General features: G+C 39.5%; 1 protein-coding gene across 1 annotated transcript in view; it reads right to left on the bottom strand.

Moving 5' to 3' along the window:
- LOC121878951 overlaps window positions 1-4727 on the bottom strand; it is a 25712-nt gene extending 20985 nt beyond the window's left edge. Inside the window, exons 1-2 of the mRNA XM_042385403.1 lie at window positions 3234-4727; window positions 1208-1309 (exon numbers count right to left, since the gene is read on the bottom strand). Coding sequence (XP_042241337.1) covers window positions 1208-1309; window positions 3234-4134 — 1003 coding nt within the window. The 5' untranslated portion in view covers window positions 4135-4727. The remainder of the gene's footprint in view (window positions 1-1207; window positions 1310-3233) is intronic.
- Between the last annotated feature and the right edge of the window lie 6222 nt (window positions 4728-10949).

Raw genomic sequence — 10949 nt, 5'->3', positions numbered from 1 at the left:
AGAACCACAAAGAAATACAAAATGATAAAACAAATCAAAAGTGAGGAACAATATACAGTATATATGTTGTGTTGTCAATAGTAAGAGAAACAATTGAGACCCTGCAATTGTGTGTAAATGAGACAGAAAGTTAGATCAGCAACCTGGGACTTGGTCACAATTTTCGTGATGCCATATGGCAGCAGGGTCTACCATTAGACAACACATTATGCTTCCAATATCTTCCCAGGCGGTAGTACCTCCCTGTTTGATAGCTGGTTGGTGATCATTCTTCTAATTCATCTTATATACACAGAAGAAATAAACTAATGTAGACGTAATATTGCTTGTCTGGAGGCTCTGGAGCATCTAAAAAGCATCTGAGAAGCCTTGCTTCTCGAGTGCCAAAGCCATGCAGTCTAGAAAGATATTATCTCAAACTCGCACTGGCGGCGTCCGGCGTTGTCACGTGATCATTAACGCACAAAAATGTACTTAAACATTTATATGGTTTTCCTAATTAACAAATCTATGATTCCTTATATTTGGTAACGTTCTTATCTTACCTTGAGATAGTTTTCTATTAACTTTGGTAACGAAACAAATCTTAGTTTAGGTTTAGGAGATATAATAGGTTTTCCACACGGAAACATAATCTCTGACTTAATAGTACTTCGGGCGGGTCTTCCGAATTTACTTCTTTTATCAATTCGTCGGAGTTACTGTGTATGTAAGCATTTAATCAACTGAATAATCTATTACTTTGTATGAATTTTTTTAATTATATTTACATTTATCACGTTACTTTTCGCGACAAAAGGTTCTCACCCTGGCAGAGATTCAATTTCACGACTGATTTCACCAATGAAAGACACCCAGGGGTTTAGAAAATATAAGGTTTTCTAAGGTTATTCAATTTCATTTGAGACAAAGCATGCAGACAACCACAAGGGTCCAAAATTGGTATTGTAGAGAATCACAATTTATGCAGAACAGTTGAACTACCCGTGCCTCTTAGGTGGTCGGAGTAACGTTTTACCAAATCCGGCTTCGGCGCCATAAGCTCGATGAACAGGCTTTGCGTGAAATATAACAAAGTCTGGTGGTCTAGAGGTAACGTTCCCCGGTCACACACATAAGATCGTGGGTTCGTGTCCTGTCGGGGTGAGGCTGTTGATTCAATTGGTTATCACAATAAATATATATTATAAATATAAAACTTTCTTACCTATAGCCTTCACGGGATAATCAACAAGAGTCCAGTCAGTGTAGTTTTGGTATTCCCATTCAAACATCTTTCTGGTGTAGAGGAAGAAGTAGTTCTTGACACCTGGGGACAGCAGAGGTAACGGAACATTAGAGCAGCTAATTAGGTTAATGCTTAGGATAAGTAGTCATCATGGTTGCTCCCATCCCTGGCCATAGCAATAGATAACAGGAGGGAATAACTTATCTTTTCAAATCCTTGCATTATAACACAAGTCTTAATAGTTCAAGTAACAATCTTGCAATACTTTTATTCTAAAGACAAAATAAACAATCAAAACCTACAAGAATCACCAATTCATCCATCATCTTTTGTTACCTTAACATTATCTTAACTTAATCTTCTATACATACTCTTAACACTACATTTCAACACAATAAAGTACAGTAAATATTACAAGGTCGCCAAGCACAGTAGTAAGGGCTGCACCTTCCTAAACTTTTCTCCTTCCAATATCTAAACTTAACGTTCACTAATTAGCATGGCCCCGATCACCAAATAACACACAACACGTACGTGATCACCGTCCATGCAGACAGCACACCAGCAACGGTCTACTCTCATCTAATGGTCGGGTCTGCCGATTTTTCCTCGCCCTCCCAGTTTTATGTCACTTAAATGAGTCACTCCGGTTTCATACCTCTTCGAAGCTTCGAAGTTCTATACCCCGTTTAATTGCTTCACTTTTTGGTTCTTATCATATTTTCGATGCTTCAAAGAGCAGCTAGATATCCCATTCTCTGTACTGTAGTGATGAATGACGTGGCGACAATTCGTGCAACAATGGTGCCGTAATAATCACCTACCCGTTACCGAGTCTATTACAAGAATTGCCACCCAGAAAAGTGATGCATCTGTTTTCATGTGTATATGCACAGCTTAAGCAATTTAACCTGTTGAGCTTATTAATTTCGCAACAGGCTTAACTAACTTTTGGTTAAAATTAATTTTTTACCAGTAAAACCACAAAACAAACCACAGTGAGTGTGTAGAATCCTAGCAAAACAATTATTAGGATGTGACAAAAGCCCTGCTTCTCTTATCTATTCGAGTTTAATGTTGTATATCCTTTGCACATACTTAAAAAAATAATACAAAATCATGAAGGTTTAGTAAAAACAGCCCGAGAACGTTTAGAGTGGAGGGTTGTGATTGCCGACCCTCAGATATGAGGACGGTACTTTGATTGAGGTCTATCTCTCAAAATTTTTAGTTGTTGAAGGATTAGCGTAATTGCTGACCTAGTTACGTCTTAAAGACCTTAGTTTTTTTAAACGCAGTAATAACATTATAACAACAACAACAATTTGCACATAAAAATACTACTGTTCCTGTTACTAACACGCAATTAGATATTATGCCGATGTACTCTGTTAACCTTATTATGCACTGTACATAAACACATTGCTGTCAAGGTTTTAGGGCTCTGCTAATCATTACCACTAAATTTCCACATTTGGATTTCTCTGACTACGTTGTTTAACTGATATGTTAGGACAATACATTCCTCTACATTGTAATTCTCACCATAGAAGTGATGTTGGTCTTACCAACGTTAATTATGGAGGTTATACTTTGTTAAACCCTTTCAGTAACAGGCAAGAGGCAGTCAGAACCAGATATAACTAAATTTAGCCTAATAATCTTGGGTTAGTTTTACCACAGTCTGGTTGAGTTGAGTAAAGGATTCTGAAACTATAGGAGGATAGCTCACTCCAATGGGCGAACATATTCAACTTCATGTTTTTACATAAGTATATACATTGTAAACATCGTTTTCTTTCGTATTGCCGTGCGGTCCCTTAGTTCTGGTTTATAAGTTCTGCCCTTTTGCAAAAGAAGTTGAGGACCCCTTCTCTATGGCTAACTGTGCCTGTCTAATTTGACCAAGGTCACTAACCACTTCTAAATAGTTATTACACCTACACTTCCAATTGCTGGTTTTATTTTACTCATATATTTTTTTTTAATTTTAGAGATAACCTACCCTGACTAAAGACCACCAGCAGAAGAATTGCCATATTAGCAATTAACGTAGTTCGACCACCTGCTGCACGTGGCCTCCACGTCACGGCGAATGTTCTTGTTAACCATGACGTTGAGAACACTTCACAAATGCTCATCGAAGAAGTTTGTTCATCTTGAAGCTTCGTAGAATGTGGCTCCTCCAGGCAGAAGGCGAGATACACCACAGCCACAATGTACAGTATCACTTGAAAGCCATAAAGAGTCACATAACCACCATTACTGTAAATGATCATTGCTAGATATATGGCTAAAGGGTAACAACCATATTTTATCCACTCCATGGCGGATAGCCTAAAAGTTCTTGATCTACTCCCGGATACGGCACTCACAAAAATACAGGCATTCGTATTTAAGCCAATATTACCCCCTGAGACCCCAAGAGGTACCCATGACAAGAGGAGAAACGGTGCTGGAAGGGACCACCAGTAAGCATTGGCCAAGAAGCAAAGGGCTGTGAGTAAACTACCGACGAAGGAACGGAGCACAGGAAGACGACGACCTCTGACGTCCTCCCAAGCACCCTGGATGAGGATACTGACCAGGGAAGGTAGATACTCAACCCAATGATTGTACACATTGTAGTCAGAAGTCAAACGTTGCACTTGGTTTTGCTCTACTGTGTAGTTACCTGTATCTAAATTTTCACAAACTTCTGCGTCATATTTGAAATGAACAAGACATACTTTGTCTATTATGATATTTGTTAAGTAAACCTGATCTATCGCATAAGCAACAGAGTGCAGCAAAATAGCAGGTTCCACGGTCACATCAGCCAACGCTTGGACAATCCAGAACCTGGTTTTGGGAGTTTCTGTAACTGTCCTTCCTAAGAGCGGAGACGTTTCTTTCACTTCAGTCATATTTGCTTACATATGCTTTGTATAGTATCTTTCTGGCAAACTTCCACGAAACCGATGGTAGAAGTGTTATTATATACGTCAGATATCTGTGCAAGACATTCACTAGAAAATCTTAAAACTGGTGTACCAAACAAGAAGAAACATAGCCTAGAATCTAGGCCCTAGATACAAGTCACAGTGAGGGCGGAAGGAGATTGTTAGTGTTAAGAAAGACCTTTGTGCAGGTCCGGTTTCTTAACCTTTATTCACCTTTGGCCAACCTTAATTTGAGAGTTTTATAAAAAAAAAAAGTCCAGTTCTGCTGATAGTAATTTCATTGTTCCTGTGGCAATATTATCATTTGTAACAGTACATTGTATGCTGACGGATGTCTTAAGTGATGAACTTCTTTGGCATGGCTTCTGACATAGTGCTTGACATGGTAGAGTTAGACAGCTTGTTAAATTTTATTGTCATTGACAAAACCCATGAAAGGACTATTGTACGTTGACAGGGGTTTCGACGTCTGCACCGAGATGATCTTACATTGTCGTGGTGAAGTTTCACTTGAGAGTGGTTCAGAGTACTGCTCGCACCACCACCTTGTTCATTATCACATCCTGTTGGGTTTTAAAAGAACATGTAATGATGACTGAAAACGGCTTGTCAAAAGAATAAAAAATACGCGACTTCGGAATATATAAATAAATCAAACAGTAATTAGAAGTCAAGTTTGATAACAAAAGAAAGTTAATGTAATAAATACAAAAAATATTCCCCTTTCTAATAGTAAAAAATTATGATATATACATATCACTGAAATCCCACTGCAGAGGAAGAAAAACACAGATCAACGAGATCACTATATTTTAATAGCAACCTACGGTTCTGTTCAGAAGTGTCTAAATACAGTACAGTACAGCACAGCGCAGCACAGCACAGCACAGCACTCTGCATTTAGTTTTGTTTTATCTTCTCTTGCGGTTGGATTTTAGTGTTATGATTTATGTGGTATTATTAAATTTTACCTGGTTACAAATCTTCTTAATGATAGGTCACGAATCCAATACTTTGTTCATCATTATATTGACTGGGCTAATGCCTCCTCAATCTTACCCTGTAATTCAATCATCAGTAGGAATATAGAATCTAGTCTCATTAAGCATACTGAATTTGTTAACATGAATAATGAATAATGGCATGTACAGTCCCAGACAAAAGTCCTGTGCCAGGCATTTTTGGTTAACCTGGTTTAGTGGCACCGTCGGTGACACGCACGCACGAACACACATGGTGTATGCCAGAAATCGAGATTAGGTGAACAATCCATTATATGGCGTCTCTATGTGCACAATGGCACCCAGTCTGAGTTCTTCCCCCATCCAAACGGGAGTAAAACAAGGATGTGGACTGGCACCAACTCTCTTTTCCATTTTCTTGGCTGCCTTCCTTACGCGTGCCAGTGCGGGATGAAGGGACTTTTCAACATAAGACGACCTCAGGCAGGAACAAAGGTGTCGGCCGCTTCCATCACTGAACTTCAGTATGCAGACAACGTCACCCTCGTTGCTCACACTGAACGCGACCTACAGGAGATCCTTAACACCTACATAGCTAGGTATGCACACTTCGGCCTTGAGGTAAATGCACGCAAGACTCAAATTCTCTTTCAGCCTGTCCCTGGTTCAACCACACCTCCACCATCCATCCAGCTTAACGGTACTACTCTATCTAATGTTACCCACTAACAGCACCTTGGCTCCCACCTGTCCACCACGGCGAACATCGATGAAGAGATACAACATCGGATCAGACATGCATCTCAAGCCTTTGGCAGACTCCATACCTGTGTCTTCAACTGCAGGGAGTTGAAATTATCTACAAAATTGCAAGTGTATCTAGCAATGGTCCTCCCCTCCCTGTTGTATGGCAGAGAGGCTTGGGTCACATACAGGAGATACCTCAAAGCACTTGAAACTTTCACCATCATCCGAGTTCGCTGGGAAAACAAGAGAACAAATGACAATATTCTCGCCGATACCAACTGTAGGAGCATCGAGGCTACCATTATCCGTGAATAACTACGTTGGACTGGCCATGTTCCTCGCATGGACGACAGTAGACTGCCAAAGCAGCTACTTTACAGTCGCCAGAGAATCGTAAACGTAACGCTGGGGAGCAACTGAAAGGGTATAAGGATAGTCTTAAGATAAACCTGAAAAAGTGCCAAATCGATCCTCTCACCTGGGAGACGATTACTCCACACCGTAACGCTCGGAGGAGCACCACATGAGAAGGTGTCAACACTTTAGAGTTAGCCGGACTGCATACCGATGCAGACAAGCGCCAGCAAGACGCTGCCGCCGCGCCTCTCGCACTAGATGTAGCCCTCCACACTTGCAACAACTGTGGACGATCCTGCCGATCCCGTATGGGCCTCTCGAGTCACCTTAGAGCTCACACACGAAGGTGACATCCTTAATAACTCATATCATAGTATCATAGCTGGATGATCGTCATACTCGATTCCGAGTGACAGCAATGACAGGTAGTAGGTAGTAGGCAGCTACCAAACAGGGAGGTACTACTGCCTGGGAAGATATTGGAAGCATAATGTGTTGTCTAATGGTAAACCCTGCTGCCATATGGCATCACGAAAATTGTGACCAAGTCCCAGGTTGCTGATCTGACTTTCTGCTTCATTTACACGCAATTGCAGGGTCTCAATTGTTTCTCTTACCATTGACAACACAACATACATACATCGTTTCTCACTTTTGATTTTTTTTTCATTTTTGTATTTATAGTTCTCTGTTATTAATATTATTATTATTATTATTACAGTTACTGTATTATTATCATCATTATTTTATTATTTTATTTTTGTTTGTTTTATCATAAATTTTATTTATTATGAATTATGACTATTTATTATTATTATTATTATTATTATTATTATTATTATTATTATTATTATTATTATTATTATTATTATTATTATTATTATTATTATTATTATTATTATTATTATTATTATTATTATTGTTATTATTATTATTATTATTACTATTACTGTTACTGTTACTGTTACTGTTACTGTTGTTGTTGTTGTTGTTGTTGTTGTTGTTGTTGTTGTTGTTGTTGTTGTTGTTGTTGTTGTTGTTGTTGTTGTTGTTGTTGTTGTTGTTGTTGTTGTTGTTTCGCCCCCCCAGGCCCCGATGTGGGTCAGTGACCTGTGTCCGGGTGGGCTAATTCCCATAAAAAAAAAGTAGTGCGAAAGTCCGTCAGGGGGGAGGGTCCACATGGTGTTTTTTGTTCTCTTTAAACTTGTTTTAGTTCACTGTAATATGTAAAGTTAACATCTCAAATGTACAATTTTATTATACTAAAAGCTTGCCAATATAACATGACACTGATGATAAGTAGGAATGAGAGGAAAAATTGACTTGAGCATCGCACTCCTGCCGCCCTGCTGTCTGGAACCATCACCAACCCTCTCTCCCATCAGAAACTCTCTCCGCTATGACTTGAAATTAAATATCTTTTTATGCAGTATTTTTTTATACCTGTCCTCCTGACACCCACATATGACGACACATATCATCGATACATGGTGTAGTTCAAAGAGGATATGCACAGAGACACGCCATAGAATGAATTGTTTACATGATCCAGGTGTCCAGCAGACAATGTAGCGCGGCTTGTGTGTGGGGAGGCATTTTGTCTGCTCGCAAATACACTGGTTCTCGTCATTCATGTTATGTTGAAATAATTATTAATGGCATTCATTAGCTTTTCCTGACACAGCTGGTCAACACGGCAATCTAGGCATGAAATGGGCCCTTTAAACCATAAAGTGACGCTTAAACTATGTGTCCTGTAGACCCAACATGTGTGTTCGTGCGTGCGTGTCTCCGACGTTGCCAACATAACCAGGTTAGTCAAAATTGCCTGGCACAGGACTTTTGTTCGGGACTGTACAAATTGGATACTTTTTACTTTAATTAAGAAGATAATATATAACTCGGTAAAATGTATGGGTAACTACTTAGTGACCTGAATTTGATGGGCAACTGCTGTTCCATGGGCCTTGATTTCACTCTCCTCTGTATATATATATATATATATATATATATATATATATATATATATATATATATATATATATATATATATATATATATATATATATATATATATATATATATATATATATATATATATATATACATGAAGTATACATGGTACCTCGTGTTTCATACCAACTGGATTCGGTAAAATGCTACTGACATCCACTTAAGCAGCACGGGCAGTTCCCAATGAGAGATTCACGGCGCCATCAACTCGATGAACAGGTTTGTGTGAAATATCACATAGTCTAGAACTGCTTTTAGTGCTCTTGTGGTATGGTCGGTAGCATTCCTTGGTCCCATGCATTAGGTTGAGGGTTCGAGTCCTGGCTGGTGAGGTCGTTTATTATATATATATATATTTATATATGCCTTTTTATTAACTACTACTCAGTCTCTACTCACGCATGAAGAAGTGAATATATATTTTACGTGAATGAAAATTTTGCCTGAATTTAGGATTTCATTGACTGTTGTCTAAGTTGTTTTGAATAACTTAAGAACTTTTTTTGTTGTAGGCAAATATTTCAATCGACTGCATTAAAAGTTAACAAGTTTTTTCAAGACGTGATTAACTTCAATTTTATTTTCTAGGTAAAACCAGCATAATTTTGAATTAAAGAATCATCAGTAAGGGGTAAAAAATATATGGCCACGTTTTGTAAAAAAAAAAAAAACAATAATCAGACAAACACAGAAAGTATAATATTGAATAACCAACAAATGGGGCATGCCCATGGTAATTTAGTTTTAACAAACCATGAAAAAGAGAAGGATTGAAGGTCAACTCTATAAAAAGAGGTACAGAGTTAGAAGTTAAGTGAAGGTAAAACATACTTTTTTTTTGCAATGTTAGAAAAGGGATGACGAAAGGATATTGAAATTGGTGACTGGTACAGAGGCGGTATTACTGAAGTAAGTGGAGGTTGGAAATGATCTTGTTTGCAAGAGGCAGTATATGTTGTGGTATGGAATGTGCAATGTGAATCTCGTAGGCCTGACGTAGCGTTGGGGGTAATATGGACATAACACACGAGTTTTTTTTTTTTAACAGAAGGCAGGGTGACCGGCACTGTATTCAACTACCTTCATTATCCAAACTTCAGAGTTAAGTATCCATCCACTGTGGGAAGGACTGGAAGTGCCCCGGGTGCAAGCTCAGGGCACCTTGGGGCATCTACTTGGCCACCGCACCTCACAATACGGATTCCCTGTCCAGCAGTCACCTTTACTCACACCGCAAAGGCACCTCTACTTCAGAAAAAATTAGCTCTGGAGACCATACACAGAGTCTTTACCTCAGTCCCTGCCGTACACCATCTATACACCGACGGTTCCCTACAGGCAGACAGGACTGCGGGGTGCGCTCTCTTCTCACTGGATGTGGAGTCACCGGCGGGAGGTTGTAGATTTCCGAACTGGTCGAGCTCAACCTGCAGTGAACATCATGGACTCTTGGATGCAGTTGATATCCTCCTTTAGAGGAGATTGAACGGTAAAATCAATTGTGATTCTCAATCTGCCCTCCAGGCCCTTTTCTCCTCTAAGCCTTTATGCCTCCCTTTAATTCAAAAGTTGTTACGTCTATTAGCTTTAGTCCATGATAATTCTTTTGTCATACATTTTTTGTGCTCCATCTCATGTTGGAACAATAAACAATGACACTTAACCGACTCGCGGAGAATGCCTGTGGACGGGCCCTCCCTGGTGCTGGGGCTACACCCTCCCTCCTCTGCTACCGAAAGAGAATACGTTCAGCCGCTCTTCTCCCTACATTCCATCGTGGGGATAGTGAACGGGCTTAGAGTATATCCATCCAACACGATGATAACTTTCTTCTTTATCCACACAATTATCGTCGACGTGGACTTATGATCCGCAGACATAATGTTGTCTCGGCTAGTATTGCTAGTACAGTATTATGTTAGGATACAGACCGATCTGGTAAGTACTCGTATCTGAGGCGGGGGATGACCCACACTTCTCTTCCTGTAAACTCTATAACTGTCCCATCGCTAACGCCCTTCAACTATTGCCTTGACTGTACCACTGCCAAGGACCTCCTACCACAAGAAGAATCACCACCTACTTATACATAATAAACAATAATCTAGATTTAATTCTTGTACTCTACCCACGCTTTGGTGGGTGCTAACTCTCATTGTCCTTAAATCATATCAATATTGTCTCCATATCACAAGTCATCGCATGTCATGAGAGACACGAGTACCACTGTATTAGTGTCTGACCACATGAAAAATAGAAGTGTTGACATACTGTTTGCTAGTATCTAACCCAAGCTTTAAGCCAGTGGTCCCCAACCTTTTGTAGGCTCTGGGCCACATTTATCATGTAAAGAAAGTGGAGTGCGCCAAAACTTTGGATTTACATTCAAAAATAAAATTTTCAGATACTGTACCGTTATTTGAAGTTTTACACGGCTAACTGCTACCAGCGACATACTTTTTACATTTACTCTTGGACAGGACGTGTGTATTTACCCCAGTGAGGAGGCTGGCTCTCTCTGGGCCCGGTCTGGGATAAATACACGCGTGATGTCCACTACAGACTTGGGACAAACGCGCAGTTACAACCCCCCACCCACCCCCCCCCCTCTCTCAAACTATAAAGTTACGTCCAGTTATTACATATTTTCATTAATTTCAATCTTACAAAGAATCCTAAATAATTCTCAAATTTCTAATA

The sequence above is a fragment of the Homarus americanus genome, unplaced genomic scaffold (assembly GCF_018991925.1).
Source record: "Homarus americanus isolate GMGI-L3 unplaced genomic scaffold, GMGI_Hamer_2.0 scaffold4060, whole genome shotgun sequence".
In the NCBI taxonomy this organism is placed as follows: domain Eukaryota; kingdom Metazoa; phylum Arthropoda; class Malacostraca; order Decapoda; family Nephropidae; genus Homarus; species Homarus americanus.
Note: the sequence above shows the minus strand (reverse complement) of the source record. Positions and strands in the feature narration are given on the sequence as shown.